General features: G+C 34.7%; 1 protein-coding gene across 2 annotated transcripts in view; it reads right to left on the minus strand.

The window, feature by feature from the left end:
- CCDC141 (coiled-coil domain containing 141) overlaps window positions 1-27,745 on the minus strand; it is a 98,825-nt gene that overhangs the window by 36,907 nt on the left and 34,173 nt on the right. For both annotated transcript variants that reach the window (XM_075710384.1, XM_075710385.1), the window contains exons 6-13: window positions 26,954-27,073; window positions 18,555-18,749; window positions 12,773-12,945; window positions 7,620-7,761; window positions 5,636-5,755; window positions 3,516-3,707; window positions 2,306-2,482; window positions 598-777 (exon numbers count right to left, since the gene is read on the minus strand). In XM_075710384.1, the coding sequence (XP_075566499.1) occupies window positions 598-777; window positions 2,306-2,482; window positions 3,516-3,707; window positions 5,636-5,755; window positions 7,620-7,761; window positions 12,773-12,945; window positions 18,555-18,749; window positions 26,954-27,073 (1,299 nt within the window). The remainder of the gene's footprint in view (window positions 1-597; window positions 778-2,305; window positions 2,483-3,515; window positions 3,708-5,635; window positions 5,756-7,619; window positions 7,762-12,772; window positions 12,946-18,554; window positions 18,750-26,953; window positions 27,074-27,745) is intronic.

A 27,745-nucleotide genomic window follows, 5' to 3' on the forward strand; every position in this document is an offset into this window, starting at 1 on the left:
AAAACAATTCAGACACTGAGACTGGAGGACCCATAGACACAGTGTATTTTCTGTGATAACAGATGTGGTGGTTTAGTGATAAGTTACACTTGACAAACAGTGGCTACAAACCTCTTGTGCTGCTACTAGCCTAGCTAGTGTCACTTTTAAGAAACATTGCACACTGTCTCTATGCCAAGGAAGTTTCAATCCTCTTTTCTTATGAATATGGTTGGACTTGAGTTTAGTAACCATTAGGACACAGTTTAGTTTAATAACTATCAAATCACAGCAAAATGGTGCTTTTTTTAAAAACAAACAAACAAACAAAAAAACCCTAAAGCACTGCTGGTATAGTATATGGACTTGATTAAAACTTAAAATTTGAAGTGGGGACTTGGACTTGTATGTGTTTGAATAAGGGCAAAAAAAGATCAAAACCAGTTCATGTTTCTTGATGACTATCTGAATAGCAGAATAGACTATGGAGAAATATCTTACTGATCATCTCTCTTTCTTAAATAATACCTATAACAGTTGATGAGAGTGTCACAGACAAACTAATAACAATCTAGAAATGTTTGCCACAGTTGCTTTCTTCCTAGATATTTTACTTACAATTTTTAGTTGTTCTTTAAATATCCGGCACTGTTGCTTGATAGGTTTTACTTGAGTAATTTTAAAATTCCAGATTGCCCAAATATCGGTCAGCTCTTTCTTTTCTTTACTCAGATTAACAATGATATCTTCTGTTACTCGTACAGCTTTTTCTACTTTTAATATTAAGCTCTCATTCACCTGGCAAATAAACAGACATGGTTTTTTCCACATATGTTTTTATAAAATACAATAAAAACCTCAAAATATGAAAGTCTCAACAAAGCTTAATAAAAAACAACTATTCTAGCATAACTTCTTTTAAAATTTCTGGTATTCTAGGTGTCTTTAAATACACCATTCTTTCAGAAATAGGCATAGATCAACAGAATTTGTATACTGAGGACATGGTTAATGTTAAAAGTTTAAAACCTAGAACAGGTCAGTAATGACTGAATTATTGTCATCTGATGGCTGTTTAATGCTCATACAAAATAAAGTAATTTCTGAATACACAGAACTACCCAAAATGACCTTTTTGGGGAATAGCAACTGGAAAGTGAAGTAGACGAAGAAAAAGACCGCTCCTTTGCTGATAACCAAAGCAGCACCGAAGCATGGGAGGGATAAAGTGTTTAGCATTTGAACATTTGGTGTTTTTTCCTCTTTTTAACAGAGCCCATATCAGAAACATCAGAAAACTGGGTAATGCTCTTTCTGCTTTTCCCACTTCAGAATTTTTCTTTTCTCAAAAGTTGTGTTCGTATATTACTTGTACAAACTGTATCTTCCAGATACTTAAAAGCTACAACCTAAGAATATCATGGGAACAGAGTAGCAGAAAATACGGTGGCAACACACTTCCAGGTCTTTAGAGAGATAATAGCTGAAAATAGGTTTAGACTTTAAGTGACTGGAGTGTGACCTCATATTCACACATATTCAGTTTGCCTTTACACTATCTTATCTGTGCCTGGCTGCATCCAGCTGTGACAGCACACACTTTAGCCCACACTAACTGCCTGAGCACTTTCCCTCCTTAAGTAGGTTTTTCCAGCTCACCTTGCAAGCGGCTATATGTTCTCAAGACTAACTCCCCTTTCTCACCCTAATGTAACTGCTCCCTAGTCTGTCCTATAAAACCAGAAAGAACAGCCGAGTATCCAGGCTGTCTACATTAATTGGGATCGCTTTAGGAGGAGTGGCCTAGGGAATGGTTGCATGTCTCAAATTATCATCTCGTGAAGGGGTGCTGGAAAATTAGATAGGGATGCCTAGGCAATGCAGCTGAACCCAAGACAGAATGTAAAGACACCAGGAAAGATTATCTGTAAGGAAGTAGCTCTAGCACCTGTTTCTTTAGAAGAACTTCATACACTCAATTAGTAAAGACTGCCTCTTAGTGGAAGTAAAATAAACTTAATACTGTACTTGCATATATGCTGCTTTCCAACATGAACAAAACAGATGTGTGCATGTATTATATTAGTATGCATGTACTGGACCATTTATTAAGGACTCTGTCATTGTTAATCACAAAACTTTTTGCATTACTTATAATGCTATTAGCACTCAAAAAATACTTCCATATTTTAAAAGTATATAGCAGCATTAATCCTTTTAAAACTAGGTACTGGTGAAATCACAATCCATCAGTCACAGAACTACAATTAGACCTCATCACAGGCAAACATCAAATATTCAATACAGCTTATCAGATTATACTCACAATATTTACTAAATTAAGAAAATTGCAACCCATATTTTGGGTAGAAAAAATCTTCTTTATAGCCTTTTGCCACTGAGTATTAGCTGTCTCCATTACAATTTTATTTTCAGCTTCTCTGTTTGTTTGTAGTGGTTCTGATTTATAGAATTCCTTCAGATTTTTAATATCATCATTCACCTACAGAAAAACATAAAATAAGCTTCAAAAAACAAATAAAAATTGACCTGCTATAATCAGAAAGTATACAGACATGATAAAATTGAATAGCAGCCTCTGAATATTTTCCAGGTTTTCAGATATATCATCCTCCCTAAAATCTATACAAATACTAAATAATAAAAAAGTTTTAAATAACCCATAAACCAGTGGATGGCAAGCAGACAGGTGCCAATTGGTTCAATTTCTGTTACATGGAAACTATATACCAATGTATCAATGCAATGGTTTTCACAGATCTGTTTAATATGAAGTAATTGAAGTCAGCAATAATTGGAAGTAGACACAATCCAATTTTTTGGCAGTTTACCTTCAAATAAATAAATCCTATGGCTAATTTTATCTTATAAGGTTCCATTCCATCCTCAATTTCTTTCTAAATATAAAAGAACAACAGTGCTGTAGAATATTAAAACAAGAATTACATCAATATGAAAATTAGTTGCCCTGGGCATTGTTAGCACAGCTACCAAAATTATGTTCATATTGAACTGATTATGATTTCACCTAGAGCTGGTTTATATTTAATTCTTACAGCCCTTCAGACGAATTAGCGCTTCTGTGGAAGTAGTGCAAGACAGCGATAAATATCTATATCAACATATTATGTAAAATATTTTTAAATCTATATGAAGCAAAATCAATAAATTTAAGAGTCAGAGTACAGACCCATAAGCATTTTTATTATGTATATAATGAGAGTGCGCATACGCGCAGGAGAAAAAGTAGAAATTCAGTTATAATACTTCCTATAATGGTGATTTAAATCATAGAAAATCCATACAAGGACTAGTCATTATGTTGATGCAGGTTCAATGATCAGGGCTGCTTGACCTGATGGAACAGACCTCCTTTAAAGTAGAAAGAAGCTTACAAAGACTTGCAGTACTTCCATGGCACAGCATTTACAGGATATGTCTTGGCTAGCTAAAAGCACATTTGTCACTTGTAAGATTTTCACAGCCTAGTCAGAGAATAAATAAGTAATCTGTACCTCCATAGCTGACTTTAAAAAGGCCACATAAGTTTCTAAAATTTCTAGTTTTGAACTAATATTTTTTTCAATTTTTTTCAGTTCTTCAGTCAGAAAGTGAGTTCTGCTAGAAAAAGCTGCCACCTGCTCAGGTTCAAACTCTTCCATATCTTTGATGATTCTCTCAGCTGCTTCCAGTTCCTGTGAAGTTTCCTTTGAGGGTACAAGCATAGAACAATATGTATAATGACTGAAAAAGACTTGTGAATATTGATATCCCACTGTTAATTTTCACTAGTATTGCTTGCTTATGTATAATTCAATTACTTAGCTGAAGAAGAGCTCATAACAGACATTGTATGCTGAAAATAACCATTTCTTATCTGTAACATTTTGACACTAAAAACTACGGATGTAGTTATTAAAATAGCTATTTTGAATGGGAAACAAAGTAGGAATCTCAGTATTCAGATTAAGTAAACCACAGTGTAAAAGTGAAAACAACAGAAGCATTCCATATGGGAACATGCATAGCCAGAACTGATACAATTCCTTTAATAAACAGTATAGCCCAGTTTTCTGAACTGATTCTCTTGAGTCTAAATCCCTCTTAGCTGCTTGTCTGATACTCAATTCTTGTAGAAGAACTCAGTGTCCACTCTAGAGTGAGACTCCAGAAGCAGTGTGTTCTCATAAGGCTACTGCTGTAATTGTTTTAAGGCCTGTCCTTGTAGCACTTTGCCTTATGTTCCACTCATGCCTTTATTCTTGAATCAATAATTGCTTCCTAGCTCCATGCTAGTCCCTATCCATGGAGCTAGACTGCCCTGCATTCCAACCCAAACCAATGTTCTTTCATGCAGCAAATCTGCTGAAATCAGATGGAGAGCAAAGAGTGGGTTATATCTGTTACTGCATCAATTGCTCAGACCCATAAGAAAGTCACATTATGCTGTCTGAGCAAGATCTGAGTTACTAACATTTTCCATGATTCGTCTGGGATTCTGGTTTTCAAATTCAATGTCTTAACTCATAGCTTCATATATCTATGCTTATTTACTTTTACATATTTAACTCAATACCACTTAGCATATCTATCTCTGGCATTCAGCCAAAAGCACAAACTCTAGCATATCAAAATCCACAGAAAGGACAGGTAGGAGAGGTTACTCTTGTCAGGGCAGATTGTACACTGCAACAAAGGTAACACCCTGGCATGCAAAAATTTGGCAGAGAAGACACTAAAACTATTAGACAGTCTTCTGGAAAACAAAGTGGTTCTTGCTCATCTGCTGAACTTTTTATATTCTTACTATGTGCTCTTCAGAATTTCTTTAAAGTGATTTTTTTTTCCACAGACACAGTACAGATCAGCTCCTACGTTCCATAAACTGTTGCCTGAAACAAAAAAAGAACTCCACAGGAGTAATGGAGTTTTAAGAACTCCTAAAGCATAGGATACTCATAGAACACATACTACCATGTTGTTCAGCTTAGCCATGAAATACGCACCTGTGTCAAGATCATGGAAGGGATTCAACTGGTTTTAAGCCACTTTCAGATACTGCAGTACTGCTATGGCAGTTGGAAAGGTCCTGGATATGACTTAAAAAAATAGCCTTATCTGTGTTACAGAGCCGAGGGCTGCAGTGCTTTTATACCGTGGCTGTATTCCCAACATGACCAATGGATATCAACTTTACAGCCCCCTTCAAAGTTTCTCTGCCTGGGAACTACTTTTTTCTTTTTTGCTGATTCATCCTTTTATTTGGCATAATAAACCACAAGAAGAGTTTTCTGTACCTCTAGCTGTCTAGACAATTTCTAAACTTGGTGCCTCAGGTAGGAGTAGCCATCCACATTTGAAGAGTCTTCCTATCAAGGGCTGATACTGGGATCTTGAGGTAGTGATATATAACACAATGAGACAGGGACAATGGGGATAACCAATGATAAAAGGAGGACTGTCTTGTAATGTTATCTGTGGTTTTGTTAACTACAGTTTTAAACTGAACTATAGACCTATTTTCTTTCCAAGAATACATAAGAAACTCTCAGCCTCTCACCTTATTTAGAATTACATACAGCATGCATTTGTTTCTAAAAGTACTTAATATTATTAAAGCTTCTTTTTTTTTTACCTTTGTTTCTTTAGCCAGTTCAAGGTGTTTGTTCAAAACTCGTTCCAACTCAGACAAATACGAACCAATATCCATACCAACTACAAGCATCGGGGTGATTTTTTTAATCGACTGCGATACCTTTATTTGAAAGCATTATTTACATAGTTAATTTATACAAGTACATAGTATAAAAACAGTATAAAACATCACTTTGTATAGAAAAAAGTGAAGTAACACTTGTCTGTTGGTGTTTAGATTATGTACTTTGTATAATCAGAGAAACTCAGGAATAAAAATACAAAGGAAGAAAATTCTACTATTTCTCCTAAGAAAATTCTAACACATATGGTCAGAATTTGAGAAAAAAACCCTCCTGTTTGCTCTCATTTTGTTGGTAGCGCTTTCCTTTATTCTAACTATCCCAGGCTTGTTATTTCAATAAGGCACAATTGCATTATAATCTATATATTATAACCTTAATGGAAATACCTTTATTATGCTCCTTTTTTTTTTTTTTTTTTTTTTTTTTAGTAAGTACATTTAAAGCTTCTCTGCCAAGTCAAGAGGCCTTTTTTTTTTGGTGCACATACATATACATAACTGCATTTCATTGTCACTGTAAGATGTTATATATGCGTGATTATAAAAAAACAGATTATGAAGAGCAGAGGCAGATGATACCAGACATAGTATGTATAGTTGTTATTAGACATGTGAATTCACATGTACCATATATTTTAAGAAGCGGCTGCTGATTGAGGTTCAGACTTTATTAAATGTAGTTCAGAGGCAGTTGAATTTAAGACCAGATTCTCTGGGATACTTTGCATTAGCAAAAGGTTGGAATGAAAAGTGTTTTGCTTGGTAGGAATATAACAGTAAGCACTGTTCACTGTAATGAAAGATTGTATGACTCAAATCTTCAAAATGTTCTCTAATGCGAGACTGGAGACCAAGTGATTAGAACAAACTGCAGAATGAAACTGCATGTCAAAATTGGGGGTCTACATTTTGAGTAAAAATTACCTTCATAATTGAAGTTTTAGCTTAAGATTCACAATATGCTGGTGACATCATTTCTACAAGACCAACAACAGCTATCAGCAAATCTTTTATTTTCATCTAAAGTTGTCAACATTTTCATTGTGCTCTAATACCATGAGGCCTCTTCTACATAAATTGTATGCAAAGGGACCAATTTATGGCAAATTGACTTCCCATTTGATTCAGAATAGTTCATTATAAACATCATGCAAATATTATAAAATATCAGAGTGCAGACTTAATTATTCTGTCATTAAATTCGACTTACTTTTTTGGTCTATGCTCTGGGATTTCCTTCATATGAACCTTGTTAAAAGACTGTATTTTTTAATTTGAATTTACACATGGAACCTTATTTAGGAGCCATGTGTCTATTCCATCTCTGACAAGTCACTAATAAGGTCTGCAGTACTACAGAACATTCAACAGCCTGAAGAAGGCTGTGATGTCCTCGACGCATCAGTATCCTAATGAATAAAGGGAATTTTTATAGTGAACAGAATCTATTCTCCTTCAGCCTTACTGAAAATTTGCCGTGGTTCACAGTCACCATGCTTATTAACCCTCAATTTTGCCACACTTCTATTTTTATCTTCAGCCAAATGAAATAGAAGACATAGAAACAGTATAGGAAACCTGCATGCAGGACACAGTCCTGATTGCTCACTTCCTTTCCAAAAGAACAAATTATAGTAGCTCATTATCTAAGCAAGTCCATGCTTTATTGAAGATGACTGGTAAAATGTTCTCATGGAAACAGCTGCATTTTTCAGAACAGCTTTATTTTCACTTGTGCTGATAACAGCACTCAGCATTCTAACTACAAATGTGTGCTGTCTAATAAACCAATGTGTTATTTGTAACTATTTGAGTCAATTTTAATATTCTCATAGCTAAATTCTGGAAATGCAATGCACTGTTCATGAATGCATTAAAAAACTGACATGTTATCATGTACCTTATTTAAATGATCTTCAAGTGAGGCAGTCCATTGTTGTTTCTTCAAAGTAAGTTCTTTATAATCTGGACACTGCCTGATTAATTCATCTTCTTTTTTTTGAACATATTCCATCATTTTCTGAATTCCTGTCACCCAAGAGCTAAAATAGGAGAGTAGAACTCTTGTTATTTCTCATTTTTGCTCAACAATCAGGATGATAATGATTAAAAGAAACCCAACATCTTTTCTATTGATTTGTATGACAAGTGACATGAATTTTAAACTGTAATCCTTAAAAGAAAAATAACCAAGAGAAATATTAAAATGAATCCAAACAAAATTGATAACGAGCAGAACACAGGAATGACATTTCAAAAAAAAAAAAAAAAAAATCTTTTATCACCAGTGTGTAAGTTTGATTCATGTGCCAGATATTCTGATTCACTGAGAAACACCTCATTTCACAAATAATTCTGACTTTAGTTATACTATCTAAAGACTAAAACCACAAATTTCACTCTTTTTTGTAAGCCAAACATGTTCAAAATGAGTTTTTCATAACTTGAGTTTCATTGGAAATTTATGTTAATACAGGTACTTATTCAAGGTTTCCTCCTCTGTCCTCTAAAATTAAAGGAAATTTTCTCCTCACTTCAGATCATGCGCAGAGAGTTAAATTCTGCAACCTCAAAGGAAAACCTCATTCGACACTACTAAAATGATTTATGGTATTAATAGACCATTCTGTTTTGAATCTGATCCAAGAATTGGTCACAAAGAAGAATGAAATTTTAAGTCCTTTTTAGGGAGTAAGTGGTTTCAAATTTTGTAAATCACTCTTTCAAAAATTAGCAACCTGTTAGTTTGTGCTTTATCTTTAAATTCTAAAAATGTCAATCCTCTATTTCAGTCCTCCATAAAAAGAGGTCTTTAAAAACTTCTACTAGCACCACTCCTTTAAAAAAAGCAATAAGAGAACAAGATTTATAGTTTTTGAAAATGATAATTTAGATCTCAATAAAATCTTTGAAAGTATCATTGGTTTGTTATGAATTAACAGAATAAATTTTTAACAGCAGTAAAATTAAGACAGGTCTTAACATTCATAGGCAAGCTAATTGGCTGGCAAAGTAACAAGAGTTTTCTTAATGGACAAAACTTACTGATTGTATAATATTTTTTAGAATTAGTACATATAAATCTTTGCTTCTGTCTTTCTAGCTGGTTTTAATTTAAAAAAAAAAAAAGGAGACAGCTCAAAAATCAGACTTACCAATATTTTCATTTTGAAACACTCTATGATTACAAAAAAGAACTGCCTTCCCCCACTTTTCTATAATCTCTTTCTCTTCCAATGTGAATATTTTCAGCATTTTCATTTATTTGGACTATGTTTTCCTATAAGGCTGCAACATGCCTCAAGAAGATTTGGAAGTAGGACAGATTTAACATTGTATTTCTCCATTTTTACTGTGAGTTGGATTTCCAATTATGCCACTGAAGTCAGCATCACTATCTTTAAACATAGTCCTCCCTCAGTGTGAGGGTATCAGTATTAGATTTGTAAATCATAAACTACTAGAGCTGTCTTATCATATGCATACAAACTGCCTGGCTTATTTTTGGGTATTCTAAAAAATTAAAATAACAAACCAATGGGGATACAGAAATCCATCTACATTTTAATTCTCTTAATGTTGAAGTACTCTATCTTCTCTTGGTGCATTTAAACCAGTACTACACATGGCAGCCACTTTGATATTGCATTAAAAATGGATTTTCCAGTATCCTCATTCAGAAGATACAGTGCAATTCAGGGCATCATCACATCAAAATCAACAAAGTGTCACCCAACCTGAGGAAGGTCAGATGATTCCTTCTCTTTATTAATATATATATTGTCTGAAAAAACTGGAGAATCTGGCTTCTTTTTTTAAAACTAGTAAAGTCATGCAAATAGCAGAGCATGCAATACCTTCTCTATCATGAATGATGAAGGAATTCTAAAATTGCTGTGCTCCAACTACTCCTTCAGGGAGCTGGCAGCTATTTTAAAATTCCACACAAATTTCTACTTGCTGCCAGCTACTTCAACAATCCTGCAAACACTTAACAGCTATGTATCTCATTGTCAGATCATACTTTCTTGTCTGTCTTATGGCAAAGCAGCTTTTTGAAAAGATACCTAAACTTTTTCAGATCCACATCCTTCACTGCCTTCATATGGTGACTGCCCATGTCCCTCAGGATTTCCAGTCTGGTTAGATAAAGGAAATGGGAAGTCTGTGAGGGCAGTTAAGACTACCAGTGAATTGTGCAATAAGGGGAACAAAACAGTAATCAGGATTTAGTCTTGACAGGAGTTCTGTTTTCTGTCCAAATCTTCCTCCTTTGACCCCCAGCTGTTCATATAAATCTTGTTGTACTATGTGGGTTAATAACTGGGCTAAATACTGGCCAGCATTTAAGGATAGCACACTGGCTTACACATGACAAAGAGAAGCCTCTCATTTTCCTATTTCAAAACACGAACATTACTGGGAGAAATTAATATTCTGGAATATAACACCTTACCACACTTGCTGACAGAACTCACTGTGTCACCATTACTAACTAGGCTTATGAGCTGGCTGGGAGCATTCTGGGTATCTCCTAAAGCCAAGGGCTGGGCAAAAAACCCTAGATTTGTCTTGGTGTACAATTTGAATGTGAGTCAGGATCATCCTTGTGGCATTGAAGACTAGCCCCCGTGCTGAGCTGCATCTGGAAGACACTAGCCAGCAGGTTACTCCCCTCTGTTAAGGGCTTGTGAAAATGCATCTGGAGGCCAGTTTGTCCAGTTTGGGTCCCCACAGCACAAGACAGACAGGCAAGCTGAGGTGAATTGAGCAGAGGCCACCGAGATGGTTGGAGACTGGAGCACATGATGTACAAGGGGGTGCTGGCAGAACTCTGTTCAGAGTAGAGAGGAGGTGAAGAGGTGATCTAATTGCTGTCTTCTGTTATCAATGAGGAAGTAGGTTTATACAAAAGATGGGATCAGAGTCTTTTCAGAGATGTACAGCAAAAGGGCAAGAGGCAATGCTCACAAGTTGCAGCAACAGAAATTTTGGCTGGATATAAGAAAAACATATTTCACAAGGAGAGTGCTTAAGCACTAGAACAGGTTGCCCAGAGAGGCTATGGAATCTCCATCCTTGGAAATATTCAAAATTTGGCCCTGAGCAACCTAATCTAACTGACAGGTTTTGAGCAAGGGATTGCACCAAATGACCTCCAGAGTTCCTTGGCAGTTTAAATTATTCCATGATTGTAATCCTCAAACCCATGCCTAGGAATATAATGTGTTCCACCTGCACAGAAGTACTAGCACTACTCATTGAAATACATGGCAAACTCATTACATTCATGCAATGAAGCCTGAAGTCAGCAGGCAAAAACTGAAAAGCCATAATATTCTGTGTTTGCTTTCTTAGAAAGGGACTTACTTATTTTTATGATGCAAGTAGACATTTAAAATATTTCAGAGCCTGGGATTTTTCACTGTTCTTTAGAAACAGCAAAACACATTCCTAGTGATATTGCCTATTGATATTGTTTTAAGTTTCACCTTACTTCTCTAAATCACTGCTGCTTCAGCTGCAATGCTTTGCTGTTTTTTAAATTATAATGTCTTCTAGGCAAAAATCTTACCTTCTTTATTTATTTACAGAATATCTTGAGCAGCGCTTTGGCACAAAGGAGATCTACCTGTGGCATTACCCGTTTTCATTTAATTTTGCCAGAAATTACTGATAGGGTTATTTTGACAAATTCATCCAACTCTTCTTGATGTGTACCAATGATACTTTATTATCCCACTACTCATTTGGACTGTTTAAACATTTTTTAAAAACTCTTAATAAGGAAGAAAGAAAATTAATGACTTGTTATTCTAGGGATTCATTCTATCAAGATCTTTAGCATTCCTAACATTAATCAATGCTGTGCAGACATAATTTGAAACACAACATCTGCTTCTGTTGAGGTAATGTCTAGCAGAACATCAAGTCCTACAAAACAGCAGCATATGTTCTAGAATTATGGCTGGTTTAGGAATCAAAGTCAAATTTTCACTGAGGAAAATCCCTTTCCATTCCATTTAATTAAAATATCGGGACATGCTGAAGCCGTAACAATAGCTGTAAAGCCAGCTGCACGTGCTCCCAAAACAACTTTCCACTTGAATTTTCTATTTTGTCCCTTTGCTAGGTTCAAGCCAATTACATCTGAGGTGACACGTGAAGGTGCTTTAGATAAAATTTTTTGCAAAATCATGAGATGAAATAAAAATCTTATCTAGAATTTCAGTTGCTGTGTTGAAATACAGCTATTCAAAGTTCAGGAATAATTAAGGACATAAGCATGTAATGGGAAGGTAGAGCTAAGCTGACCACTAGCCAATCATCAGCCATGGTAATCTGCTCTGTCTCTGAAGTAGGACTCATTAGTATAAAACAGTCTTCATTCTTATTGCACCAGCCTCCTACTAACACCTGGAAAGCAGCAGACATTAAACCACAAGGACCGACTCTAAACTACATCATGCTTTACATCAGTGTAAAAATCATATCTGTAGACTACATCATCACTGTAATTAACAAACGCTTTGGGAAAAAAAGTTATTTCATTCATGAATCAAAACTACTAAGAAGTGGAGAAGCTTCCATATTTTCTGCGCTTGGCTCAACACCTGTATTTTTGTCTTGCATCAAATCACATTATAATTGTTATAACAATGACTTCCAAAAGGTCTAAGATGACTATATTGGGCAGCAGGGAGTGTTCATAGCCATTGATATTTCAATTTTCATTTACATACATTTACTTTTCCAAAATGTTAACTAAACCATTGTTTCTGAACACTGCCCTAACATACCATTTCCACTGTTTGACACCACTCTTACAAGTAGCATGTAGCATTCCCAAAGATTTTTGTTAAAGAGATTGGTTTGTATAAATACCAACAGATAAGTATGGCAGAAACTTTGAGTTTCAGGTCATTTAAATGCACACCTACTTAGTTAACTATGCTATGCCACTCTAAATGCAGTCTAATTCTAACTAGTCAAGTTATAAAGCAACAGTTAGATATGGAGAAATGCAGCAGATATGCAAAAAAGGAGGGATACCTGTGAGAATCTGCTTTATTAACTAAAATTTGTCCCTTTTGCAAGGTACTTGCTGTGCAACCTTTAATTGCTTCCTGTAATTCCTCATACTTCATTGTCAAGATAGGCAAACATAAGCCTTCTGAATTAAAGATTTTGAGGTAATTCTCAATACCTTCAAGACCATCAAGTACCTGAAAAAAAAAAAAAAAGAATCTGTTGTCAATATTTCTATTTAAAATGTGCTTGTATATTTTTTTACATAAATAGATGATCAATAGACATTTAACATTAGACATTTCTTCAGAAATCAAAAGCAGTATTTTAATTTAGGGCCTGATATTGACTTTGCAGGTCACAGAACAACACAGGTATAATTCAACAAAAGTTAATATAAGTATGGGCATGCAAAATCATGATTACTCTTTGAATTTAAAACTATTCCATTTTTTCAGCAATAGCCAGGCCAATTTGACATACTAAAGCAGAACCAAAATAACAAGAGTAACACAGCACATTAGCACTCAAAGTTTTATTGAAGCACACTCTTAAAGGGTTTTACCAAAATTCTTCTTCTTTTTAATGTTTTAAATATATCAAATGTATTTCCAACAAGTAAATTATCATTAAATATATTTTTGCTAAAAAGGCAGGCTTTGATTTTGCACATATGTAGCTTTGGTTTTGTTATACATATTCTCTGTCTTCCTTTAGTACAAGCAAAAGTTTCTCATTCAAATATCAGAAGAAAGTGACAAAAGTACTCTAAAAAGAATCCTGTTTTTTTAGACAGAGTAAGGACAACATTGCAATACTCCATTATTAATGTTAGTAAATACTAATATTAGTAAAACAGAAATGTGCCCAAACCTACTGTGCATAATTAGCATCATAGCAGTAGTACCATATTCTCTTACATAGTTTTTTTTTGTTGCTTTAAACACCAGAAAACCATTAAATCTTAATAAAGCAAAGCAGTAGACAATGTCTAATAGCATTAATTTCTCATTAAGTGTATACATTTATGTAATGAATTAAAAATATAATGACTATAACATGGACTACTCTGTACACATATTTTTGAAGGAAATCAACTGTTTGTATAACACCAATCAAACCTGTGTTCTGACTTCGCAAATCTATATATATTCTCTAAGCTTTAATTCAGTGAATAATTTTGCACACGTATAGTGTGAAAACAGATTGCTCTTGAAGCCTCAGTTCATCACTGAGAAGAATTCTGAGAGACAACAAAACTATATACATGCTAAAATACTATCCTTAATTATGTCAAATTTAAAATTACTACATCAGAAGAACAAAAGAACTTTGAGGCAGACTAAATTTGACTTTAAAGAATTTTGAAAGGTTTTTACATTTACAAAAAGTTTAAAAGTGAAAATTCAATTAGATTCTAAGCGGACAATATGATCCAGCTTGCTACTAGCATATTACACATGAACCAAGAACTCAGAAGCTGAGAAGGAACCCTATATTGCTGACTCAAAACAGCAAAGAGAGATGCCTGAACCCTCTCAAACAACTGAAATCTGTGCAAAAGAAATGAAGGAAAATAAAGAAAAGAGGATGAGCAAAAGTAATTCAACTTCTATACCAATGGATTAAAATAGTACGTGCGTACTATTTTATTGTCTCTGCCAGGTTATTTTTCCTTGCAAAATAAAGGATTCAGCATTTAAAAAAAAAAAAAAAATTCCTGACTGTACAAAGAGGAGTATAATTGAAGGTACCCAGGAAGGACTTTTCATAAAACATGAAATCCTTTTAGTCATCACTAAGTATAAAAACAGCCATAAACTTCAGATCAAGACAAAAATTGCAATCATCTCTGGAAACTCATAGATTCATGGACCTATGCAAACCTCAAAGATTTTTTCTGTAAATAGAGGCCATTCACATGAACTCAGGAACTAAGTGAAGTTTGTTTATTTTGTGTAATAGGTTTTGTATAATGAATTTCAGCCTTCGGGACCATACTTAAGAATATCAATTAAAGAGTCACAGGAAAGTTATAAAGTGTTCAAGAATGATTATGGATTTATAAGCATTTCAGGAGGAGTTAACCACTCAGCCAAGACTTATTATAGGTATTACTAGTTAGCATATTTAAGTAGGTAAGCAGCAAATGTAAGAATGTGTTTTGAGTCTTGCTAAAAAGCAATAGGGACATTTAAAATTAATAAATCAAAAAGATATCTATTACTGCCACTGTTACATTTATGAAAGAGCAACATGAGCAGAATTGCATCTGGACAAGAGACTATTTAGAAGAGAACGAGGATGGGGGGAAAAAACCCAACAAAATCAGGTGTTCCTGCAGCTTCTCTTCCTAAACATATCTTGAGTGCCTTGTGTGTTCATCAACCTGCACCTTCAAGGATGATAGACAACTTTATTGGGTTGCATTGCCTGCATTCTCAGCACTGTTGCTACTTCGATCAGTTACGGCTCCTACCACGAGCAAAGGTTTATGTTTCCTCATGTTCAATTTCTGTTTCAAGTAGGAACCCTGGTTACAGGAAGATATTATCCGGATTGACTTTTTCCCTAGCAGCTGCTGCAGTTATTGGTAGTTCTATATCCCTCCTATTCTGCTCAGAATAGCAACATCAGTCCCAAAATTCAGACTTTCAAGAACTCAACCAAATCAACACTAAACAATCCACACAAAGTCAGCCTTCTACTTCTATGTCAGACTCTTCAAGAATTAGCATATGTGTATATCTCTAATCTTTTTTCTTTTTTTAACATAAGCATATTATGGTATAGACAACAGAATATGAGGAGCAAAGCATCACATCTACATGTAACTGTGGTACCAGAGTATAAATTAAATTATATGGTTTTATAAATTGTATCACTTGATCTATCAGCTGATAACACAAAAATACTTTGCAACTTATATATTCACAAGTTAAAGATGCAGGAGAGTTATAATTAGTGACCTAAATGCTTGACACTGATGACAGGGTTTTTCTTCATTTCAGCATGGAAGATTAGTAGGGGAAAACAATAGTTATGCTAGCAAAAATGACAAAAAGCTTACAAGCTGTAATTAAAATGAACACCAATATGCTGAAGATAACATGGGCATAACTCCCATGAGCAGAAATAATATCCCTCTTTCCTGAACCATTTTGGGCATTTCCTGCTATTAAAAAACCACTTGGTAATAAATCCAAGTATCGTTCAAAAAGGATTTTAATATTTCTCTCTAAATTGCCTTGTTAATGGTTACCTTGATGATTCTTCCTGATTGGGATCCATTTTAAGTAATTTTTAAAAAGCAACAAAAATCATGCAATGCACATTTCCCAGTCTGTTCAGTTTTGTGGTTGTGCACATACAGAACGTGAATGGTGAATTTTGTTGTGGTTCTTTTTTTTTCCACTTTAATTCTTTGATTTTGCTTTAGTTTTATTTTAGTTGGGTTTGTCTTCCTCATCCACTTGTCACAGTTTTGAGATCCTTTCAAGGAAATAAAGGATATAATCCCTCTGTTCATCCTTTGTTTCTCTAGTCATCTGGCTCCATATAGTTGTCTTGCTTTCAAAGTCCTGTGCGTGTTCAATTGTTTCTCTGTAGTTCCTTATGCTTTACTAATTACCAAGATCAAAAGAAAGTAAAGGATTTTTCAGCAAGGCTTCTACTCAGCAATATGGACCTCTATTTATCTATTTATTTATTTTTACCAATACTGAATGCTATCACCACAAAATCATTGACTAATGACATATAGAAACCTGAAAATTCCATTAACAAGAAAAAAGAGAGTCTAGAAGGTTAAGCAAAATAAGTTTCACTGGATCATGCAGAGGTCTGTATCCCAAACCCTACAGCTCCATGCCAAGAATGCTCCCCCTCTAAGTCCCTCCTGTATGTTCACTTTAAAGCTAGTTACTATCTATACTATCTTGAATGATTTTTTATTTTGCAATGGCACATAGGAGGAAAAAAAACACAGCATCTAAAGTAGTTAGAAGAAAGTATATATGTCCTGGAGTTCAAAATCAAAAGGTGAATTTTGAAGTAACTTATGTGCCAAAGTACAAGATACTCTTAACAGATACAGCTAACTAAAAATGTGAATCTGTACATACTGTACTTTATTTACTTAAAGCTATCCAAGTGAATGTTTCCAAGCTTTTGCCATACCAAAGCAATCTCAGACCATTCCACATATAATTTCCAAAGTATTCTCAGAAGATAGCTACGTGGAGATCACCCTGCAGAAAGTCAAACTGAAGGTAACTACACAGACATACAAATGGATTGGTATTTAAAGGAAAGCTTAGCAAGGAATGTATCTGATTACAAAAGAGTCAATGAGCTTGCAAACATGCAGAAAAATATTGCTTAAAGCAGCCAAATGTACACCAGAACTTAAGATCACAAACACAACACAAGCGGTATACTACTTTGGTTTTATATTCCTGAATTCATTAAAAATTAAAATGACAATGATCTAAAAGGAGTTCTCTTCAAGTTAGTACAAAACAGCTAATACTCTACTTTGCTCATCTGCCCTTTAGATGTAAAGAGAGTCCAGAGGTTCAGGCATACGCTGAGAATAACTGAAAATGTCTCTTGTCTGAACTAGAGAAACCATAGTGTTTTGTTCACTCTTACACATAACAGGTGTAATTGCAGCATGCTGTGGAAACATACCTGATCTAGTGCTTTCTTCAGCAGGTACTTCCACAAAACACAGCCCTATATTCTGAAAAGATGCTACCTTTGCTCTTAAAGCAATAGACCTATATTTGCGCAGCTCCTTGTCCAAACTAAAAGGGGGTTGACTATCAGCAACAGTTTTAACACTGTTTCCATCAGCCCATCTCAGATTACTCATTATAAATGAAATCAAGAAAGACCAGACTTATTGGAGCAAAAGATATCTCTCACTTCAAGGGTCTGTAAATAATTTCAACACCAAGTATTATTTACATGTTGTTAAAAAAATACGGAAGGAACATAGTACAGGTTAAAGAGAAATGTGATTACAGCCCCACCTGGTGCTCAAAACAAAAAAAGTGCAGGCAAAGCCTTAAGGGGTTTTTTTTTAGCACATTTAATAGAGCTATGAAGATTGTTGTTGGAGCTATCTTTGGAAATTATCTGTTTTTAAAGCTTCTATAAACGATCAGGAAACAATATGCTTAAAGAATATACAAAAAGACTACTTGGTCTTTGGACACCTTAAAATATAAACTTTTCTAACTACTCTTCTAACTAAAAGGTTTTGGAAAAAAGTTTGCATTACTAATACTACTTGATGTATGAGCCCTTGAAGAACTGGATTACTGTAAAATGGAAACAGATTTCACATTTTAAGTTTGGTCTTTAATGTTGAGGTCCTCCTTTTCAGTGCAAAAAATTTTCAGTGCAAAAACTTTGTTTCTGGTACCCATACCAGCCTGTAACAGTTTGGGTATTTTAGAGCAGCTCCTGTATCTTCATGCAGCATTATGCCATCATGACAAAGCCCATGATCTTAAAGACCAATCTTTGGAAGATGGTATTTCCCAAATGCCTTATTTTAGAAACCAAGTGTTCTTCTCAATATACTTATTTTAAAAAAAAATATTTTTTTTAAATGTGTTAGTCATTTTGGATAGAAGTTTGAGGCAAAGGATCATATTAAAGGGTAATCAGATTTGTAATTTTCCATTGCAAATTGTTTAGCAAACTCTGTTTGCTTAATCCCATGTATATCACCCTTCAAGAGCACACTGACAGTTGTATTATCAGGTTATTATTACAGACTTGGCTTCTTACCAACCTTGCCAGCAGTATGAAAAAAGTCATTGGCCTCTTGTAGCAGGGCTTTCCTTTCTTCCATATGGAAGCACACTTCTTCTCGCAACAGACAGATTTTCTGATTTGAAAGCTTTAGATGTTCTTTTTCTGTATAGTCCTCCGAAAGCAAGATTTTAAGTGCTTCAGCTTCCAGTTGTTCCACAGTGGAATTCCATTCCTAACAGGAAAAATTCCATTTTAATCAACTACACATAGAAAAGTAATATACCTGCACAATAATAATATAAATACTGGAAGACAGGTATCACACTTATAAGCCTGAAAGTTATCACCATTTAAAACAGTATTTCTACTAGGAGGGATTTCTCAGCAAATTATGGTCTTAGTGACAGAGTTTTCAGTGGTGGCATTCTACATTCTTTGACACAGTTTCACAGGCAGAACTAGCAGTTACTAGTGTGTGTGCTGGAACAAATGGTCTGTATAACAAGAAACTTCTACTGGGTAAGACCACATTCCCATGACAAATAGCCCCTTAAGTCCAACTATTTAACCAAGAACAAACTAAAGTATTACCTAGATGATAGCTGCCTGGTAATCAATAAAATCAAATGACTCTCCCTTACAGTGAGTTGTGCTATCATCCTTGACACTCTCCATTGTACCTTTTCCCTGATTTCCTATGCAAAACCACAAGCCCATTCAAAGCACATCTCTGCCTTATCTGACCATGAATTTTCCTAGTGGCAAGGAAAAAAAGGAAGACCATACTTCAGAATTTCAAGCCACAGAGTCAGAAACACTACTGACACTTAATTGAGCTAGGTACTTTAAAACTAAGGTGCTTTAAAATGGATTCAGTTGAATCAGTACAAGTTTGCATATAGATATTTTGTCTGCATTGCACCACTTGGAAGCATATTTAGCTAATCAGCACTGATCGTCTATTTGACTCCTATTTCTTTTTTCAACTATTCATACTGAACTTACTTGTGCTTCTAGTGTACTGAACCAAATTATACATCAAATTTAGGGATTAAACCTTCATGAACCAAACTTTTTTCCTACATTTTTTTACCTGTGATAAATGCTATTACAGTATTCAGTCCCACTATCTTCCTTAGGTTGTAAAGAGGTATTGAAAGGCATATCAGACTAGATAGCCCAAATGGAAAGGCGTTTTACTTTAAGAGAGTAATCTCTTCCTGCCTTGCAACTACTGCTTTGGTGTTTAGCTGCTTCTTTGGTTTTGCTGTGTTTTTATAGAGAAAAATATAAAATAGTAAAACTGTTACACAGTGTACTTTATCCCTGCTGTGCTTGTCAACACTTAAAGGTGCCTTATTATGCTGTTCAAAACAAAAGGAGCATCTGATACTCTACTGCAATTTCCCATGCCTTAGGTAGCATATTTCCTCCACTTTTTATGGTAATGAATTAAATAAGAAGCGAAACTTTTTGAAATTCATTTAGCATTTCCTTCCACAGATTTGTATCAAATGTACGATAAAAATATTTAAAAACAAGACAGAAATTTTTTCATGAAAACACTCTGAAGTGTGCATATGGTACAACAAGATTACAGGGTAGGTTCTTTTATTTCCAGCATGCTTAAAGAACGTCAGCCTCACATTTGCTGTTTCTTTTTAGTGAAATTATTGCTAGTGGTAGACGCTGTTTTGGAAGTTTTCCCAAAAGAATTGATCTGGTTATTCACAGATCTTTCACAAACAGCAGCAATTCTAACTCCCTCACAGTGTCCCACCATGCTGCTTTGTCCTTCTTTGAAGTACAGTACATGGGAGTAGACCTATTTTGGTTGTGTAGTTCAGTGCATTCCTTTTCTGACATTGTCCACTGTTGTGACAACAACTGCTATGGTAAAAACACTTGTTCAAAAAGATCAGCAACTTATTTTACATAGTCTTCTCCACCAGATGCTGTTATCTCTCCCTTCCTATTGGTATGGACTAGATCTGGACCAACAACTAACAAGTGAGAGACACCCTACAATTCCCAACATACCCATTGCCCAACATAGCCAAGCTTAAATAGTACACGTCAATTCCAACAGAAAGGACTAATTTCCTTGCTGCATTCTAGACTAACTTGAACAGTTCAGGAAGAAGATCTAGCATTACTCACAGGTCAGTGAAAAACACACCTCAATATGTGTAAATTATAATTACAGCAGGCAAGAATAATTATAAGAAAATGACTCAACTTGTAGTGAAATTATTTCCTATAAGAGGATTGCACTGTAACAACATTCATAAATCTGTTTGGTACAAGGTGCCCAATAGCAGCTTTTAGATGCTCTTAAAGCACAGGTTAAACTCTGCCTCATTTATACTGAGGCAAGCTGCTTCTCCAACTTTTCACAGAAGCTCAAAAAACCAATTTATTATAATAATTGATAGTTTACAAGATTCCACAAACATTATAACCTTGCACACTCTCTGAGGGTATTAACTGTAGTTAGACTCATTTGGCATCCTATTTGATCATTACTCAAAATTGGTTCAATTTGCTATAAAACAGCTAGTGACAATTTTATTTTCAGCTTTCTATTTATAAGGAAATGTTTCTACACATAAAAATCCTATACTATCCACCAACAGGACATACAAACTCAGTGGAAAAATCTTTGTCAGTTTTTTCTGTCCTTCAGCCTTCTACATGTTAAATTCCTAAAAACCTGCCAGTCAGCACTGAAATATTTCTTACTCATTTTCCCTGAAAGGAACACAAAGCCTGCTATTACCTTGACTCTTCAATTTGTCGAGAAATGCTTGTGAATTCCTCTGACCTGTTAAAGACACATTACATTGTATGTGCCTATACTCAGTGTGTCTCCTTAGCTCGTGTCACTATTCTTACTTTTCCTCACAGTAGTAAGTCTTTTAAACACTTGCTTTCACTCTTCCATTTGGCAAGGAAAATAAGCTCTTTCTAGGTTCCTTGATTAATCAGGTATTTTTCAAAAGTTACTTAGTATTGCTTAAAAATAGTAGCTTTGGATTAAAACCTGAGAAGTTGTATAAAACTGTCTTCACTGAAATATCCTAGGTTTAAGCGGAGAACACCTTGAAACAAACACATCTATTTGACTTCAGATTGTGATCCATATAGTAGATAAAGTAGCACTTAAACCACAAGCCAATTAAGTATTAAAAACATATTCTTTGCAATACATGATCAATTAGCCCCTTTTTCATACTGCAAAAACGTTCACAACGGCACTTTTTCTGAGCCCAGCTTCTGCCTGTAATTGATTCATTGGATACATTGGTACATTGATAATTTAGCCCCTGTGAATATCGGAAAGGCTTTTACCTTTAATAACTACTTTGTAGTATAACTAACTATCAATAAAATCACATTACAAATAAAACAGTGTGCACTAATACAACTGCAAAGGATTGTGACCTGCTATCACAATTACCATATGATCCATCTGTTGGGAAGTTCAGTGGATGGCTGTATCAGTGTACGTCACAGTGATTGTTAGAATCAACAGACAGAAAGAGGAAAAAGTAATTCAAAGTCAGTCACCTCCCAGAAAATTGTTGAGAGATGTTAAAAGATAATGCCAGGACAGAGAGGAACTTACCAAAAAACCGAAAACAACAACAACAAACCCCAAACTATTAACAGAAAAATAATAGAAAAGGAGCATTCTCCCAAGGCAGTGAGATGGCTTGAGAACTACTGTTCTCAGACAGTGAGAACAACCTGATAGATGAATGTAGATTTGCATCTGCTGCACACAAAAGATGAATCTTTAGGTAAAAATAAAATTGCCCATAAAGAAAAGTTCTTTTTCTTTACATGCTTTGTTCTAGCTATCAAAATACAGGAGTGTGTTAAAACATCTGCTATGCAGATGAAATGCAATACTTGTCAAACACCTCAATAGAATGCCAGTCTCAGAAAAACTGGCAAGAAGAGCTGGATAGCCTGAGTTTGCACCCATGCAGAGAATGGTAAAGGAGCATGGCCATACAGTAAGGTCAAAGAGAGGAGAGAGCTCCAGACAGACATTTAACTGTGAAATAACTTTTCCATCTATCTAAGCATTAGCTGTGATATCTGGGGAAAAAAGCAATATTCTTGATTATTAAACAATATTTTCAATCCTTATGTTAGTGTCAACAAATAGAGCAATTAATACGACTAATTGATAGTGATATTTAGTTTGGTCATTAAGAACCATCCTGAAACCTCATTAGAGTATGTTATTACCTAGCATTGCTACTCCAGACTCAATAAGCATGCAGATCCATGAAACAGAGAACTACTCTCCATCTTGCTAATCCTGATTAAAAGGAGATCAAATTCCAGCACTGTTCAGTCCTGAAAAGTGGCAGAAACTAGACAAAATGTAAACAATTTAAAATACTACCTTTCTTCATCTCTAAAGTTATTTGGCCACAAAGCTGGGCTAGCAGTTCTTTTTTACCATGTCAAGCACCTCCAATACCCATAGAAATGTAACAGCAAGCAGCTAATCAGTGCCAGCAGAAATCCCCATCGAAACATGATTTTCTAAATCTACCTCTCCTCTACCCTCAAATCTTGGGGGGGTGTGTATGTGTGTCCATTTAATGCTTGGGAGGGTTTAGGGCTTTTTTTCCAATTATGAATCCTTGGTTTTATCTTTGGTCTTGATTATTGTACAAGATAGCGATAATGTTTTCAGTGGTTTCATCTCTTAGGAAGGTGAGGTTCAAGATATCAACTTGAGAACAAAATAAACCATTCTCCTTTGGTCTCTCAGTCCAGTCACATAATAAGATGTTAATCCTGTAAATCCTTCGTAGACTAGCCTCTGAACAATTTAAGCAAATCATTTGTCCTGTTCGTCTTAATGCAACAATACATGTAAGTAAATAAACACATGTGTATTTTCTTTGTGTGAAACTGTTCAGACACTAGAACTTTCCACTATCTCACTCCCTATGAGAACACTTATACTTGCTCTGCATGTCTATTACAAAAACTTTTCACCATACCCTGAAAGCTACAGTATACATATGTATGAAAAGTTACTTGAAAAGATTCGTTTACACACTTTAGATCCTAACAGAAATCCCAAAGTAGTTAAAGACTAGTTTATCAATGTCCTTATTACTTCTAACAGTATGCCATTAGAAATTGTCATGGACATTCAGACAGAATGGGAAAGACACTGGTCAAAATCTACCCTTATTTTTCCAGCAAGGCAAATAAAATGTTTTAAAGATCCTAATTGCTTTTTGGAAACATTCCGTTTTGGCATGAGGGAAACTAGACAAATGACAGCAGACATCAGCTATGCTCTAAGCAATGACCAAGCTACAGAAAAAGCATGCAATTAATTAATTAGCCAAGTATTGTGTAAGGTACTCCTAAGAGTTCTTCCTGAACATCAACTGAAATGTTCTTCACAACCTTTTCCATATTTTCTCACATAAACTGATAAAAGAGTTAACTGTATGAACTGATAAAACTTCTGAAGACCTCTGGAAACTACATTTAACTCTGAAATTAATGTAGAATATTAACTTTTTTTTTTTTATTAGAACATAAATTGGATGCTAAAAGGATTCCTGAAGGGAAGGTAATTCCAACTGCAGATTTAGTGTTACTAGAAAAAAATGATATTGTATTTTTCCTATTGCTAAAGAGATTGCTTCCAATATATACACAATAAAAACTAGTGTCTGCTTTCATCACAATAAAACATTAAAGAATCAGATACATTAAAAAGTTGCTCAATAAAATAGAGGTGGAGGAATTTTGAAGCACTAATGTCTTTCTATTTGCAAAGATGGACTTAACATCTACTCTAAAATTTTCCAAATAACATGGAATGGTACCACAGCTATGTATAGTGGGGGTTTTGTGGTGGGTTCCTCCCCCCCCACCCCCACCCCCAATTTTCTATGCAAACCTAGCAATATTTTTATAAGTGTTTTACAATTTTGTCACATATTACAAGTTATATAATGACTCTTGATTTCAGGAAGAATGTTAGTCCTTGCAGAAAAATCTTGTATAACAAAAATCAAACAAATAGAAAATAATTCTGATGACTCGGTACCACAAAAGTGCCCAGCAAATACCCAAATGTGTGGTGATCACACGCATGTGTATAAAATCCAGGCCAACCTAGAGCTCCAAAAAGCAGAACATGTTGCATGTTTTTGTAGCAGACTCTGTTACAAGGTAGTCAGTGTCACTTTTACAGTGATACTATCATTGTCTGCAAAGTACATTGGGTTGCACGGATGTAGCAGAGTTGTTAAATGTCACAATGCTCTGAATGCAGTCTGAAAACATATTTTAGATGTTTGCTTTACAGAAAGCTAGGTAAATTGCTAGTATTTTATTTTTAAAATCATTCTGTTCCTAAACATGTTCTTGCCACATTCTATTTAATAACTTCACAGGTGATTTGGAAGAAAATATAAAATCATTGCTTAATAAGGTTTCTAGCTGCACAAAAAGTAGCAGAGTGCTATGTAATGATTAGGAAAGGTCAGTTACAGAGATTGAGTACAATCTTTTTTTAAAGTAGGCTCATTTGAACAAAACAGCTAACTGTAATTTCAGACTTACCAGGAGTTTGTGTCATTACTGGGATGAAAGATTGTGTCCTAGAAAGTAGTGACCCTGGACAACAGTATCATGTTGTATGACCAACTGAAATGAACATTTTACAGGAAAAGTGGCTTAAGGGAATTTTCTGCATCCATGTATGGGAATACAGAGGAAATAATATTTCTGTTTCCAGGTCTAGTAAAATAATTTTTTTAATATTGTACCTAGTTCTTCACTGGTCTTCCCTGAACTTCCGCATGGAATTAGTCAAAGGACCTTTGCACAGGAGTTAGCAGGGCTCATTGAAAGAACATTAAACTAGATTTGAAGGGGGAAATGGATAATACCAGGCTCACTAGAGATAAGCCTGGGAGCAGCATGCCAGTGTTTGAGGGACGGTGTGCTAGCAAGGTCCTTCAGTGTGCCATCTCAGTGGAGGTAGGGGATGGAGATCCATGCAGCAGATACTGTAAAAAATTACTGTGAAACTGTAATTATAAGTATTATCATTGTAAGTTAGTTTCTGGATGCTTAACCATGAAAAGGATTGATTATTATTATACAAAATGAAAATGCATATTGTTCTCTTTTCTGCGTTTACAGTATCATTTCTAATTCAGACAGCAAATTACAAGAATAACCTTTCAACACTGAACGTGTGGAAGATTAATGATCATTTAGCTAGTTCTAAAAGTCAGCAGTACTTTAGGACACCTCAAATATTTCTGTGGGTCCCTATTTCTCTGGAAACACCTCACAGCTTACTCATTTACTGTTTATATTCTGCTTTTCTTGTGGCAAAGGTCTGTTCAGTCTTTGCAGCAGAATTTAGCTTTTCATACTCATCTTCCCTAGATGAAAGAAAATGTGTTTTCTGATGTGCTGCTTGGAGAAGCATCAGAAATATTATTGTGTTCTTCTTACACAACAACCCTGAAGTAGTTAGCTGTAAGTTATGCAAACAGGCAAACGTGACATTTAACTACAAAGCTTACAAGGAAACATACCTGTGAACAATCATAAACCTGTTAGTTGCTATGAACACAATAGCCTTTAAAAAGACATTTGTTTCTATTGGAATGGGGTTTGGATGAAAAAAGCCCGGCTGGTCATCTGGGTTATCCAAATACAACTGCTTGAAAATGCTACAGTGAGGAATGATCTTTATCCAGCAAGAGCACTTACGTGATGATAGAACAATTGAGGTATCTAAAAAATGGTTCTAAATATATGCAATTCACATCATAGAAATATCCCTTTTTTTGTATCAACATTGTCTTTAATCCCATTTGGTTTTATGAGTGATGGTAACAGACTTATTCTCTGGAGAACTGATATTCACAATGAAAACAGTATTTTCAATTACTTTTATTCCCAAGAAATAAATGGGCAAATACCTCTTCCAGTTATGTACACAGTTCAGTGACAACGAATTATGGTAGAAGTGGCTGGCTTTTTGTCCTTTATGAACATTAAACTTTGGTAATATTCTAATAAAAGTGCTTTTCTTTATTTTTTGCAATATGGTTTAATATGTAAACTACCAGTCTGGAACTTGATCACTAAATTGAAAAACCAACTAAACAACATCAGGGATTACTCTTCTTTTATCTTATCAATAGCTTTTAAAGTTTCAAATGAGAAAAACACTGAGAAACACGGAGGCCTGCATTAAAAGAAGTAAAATGAAAAAATTTTCATTTAGACATATAAAAATATGTCTCTTATGTACACATAACAACTATCTACTACTATAGGTGCTTACTAAATGCTCAAGTTCATGTTTTGCTACTCATTTTTAAAGTTGCTTCACAGAACAATTATCACATTACTTACTTTCACTTTGACTTCCATTTCTTCATGCTCTTGAAGTAGCTCCTCATTTTCCAATAGAGATGAACCTAAGTCTTGCTTGTGGAAATAATCTGTGATGTTTTTCTTGTACCATGATGTTACCTAAATAAATAATAAAAAGAATTCAGTCAGTGAAAAATTTGAGAAGTGACTGTCCTTTTTTTAACATATGTACAAGACAGTTGCATCTACAAAAAAAGGCCTAATTTCCATTCCTTTCAGTTTTCGTTCCTAATGTTCATGCTTTTATTCAAATATTTGCATTTGTATTATTTAAATGTTAATAGATGCAGAAGGAAAGGATTGTGGTCAAAACAAACACATATTGGAATATATGTAACAAAACAGACAAAAATGTATTCATCAAGTATGACCAAATTATAAATTAACACAGTAAAAGAAAAATCAAGTTATAGTCACACATGGGGTAAATGCATGTTTTATAACACGATAAAGATACTGCACATTTTCCTAGAAACATTAATTTTAAAATATCCCTTTGCATACCGTAAATGTCTATAAATCCGAGTACTTTTGCAAGAATACAGAAAAAAGAAAAGAAAAAAAAGGATTAAATGGGCCTTATGACCTAATAGAACCTCTCCATCCCTGGCTTGAAAAACCCAGTTAAGCTATTGAGTTAATATGTGCAATAATCTTTAGTAGCTTAAAAAAAAATTATTACATCTTACTAGACTTACTTTAGCAAGTATATGCAGCAAACATATGCAGTATACAAGTATATCTTCTAAATTGCACAGAATTACTTGCATT

This window comes from Pelecanus crispus, chromosome 5 (assembly GCF_030463565.1).
Source record: "Pelecanus crispus isolate bPelCri1 chromosome 5, bPelCri1.pri, whole genome shotgun sequence".
Lineage (NCBI taxonomy): Eukaryota > Metazoa > Chordata > Aves > Pelecaniformes > Pelecanidae > Pelecanus > Pelecanus crispus.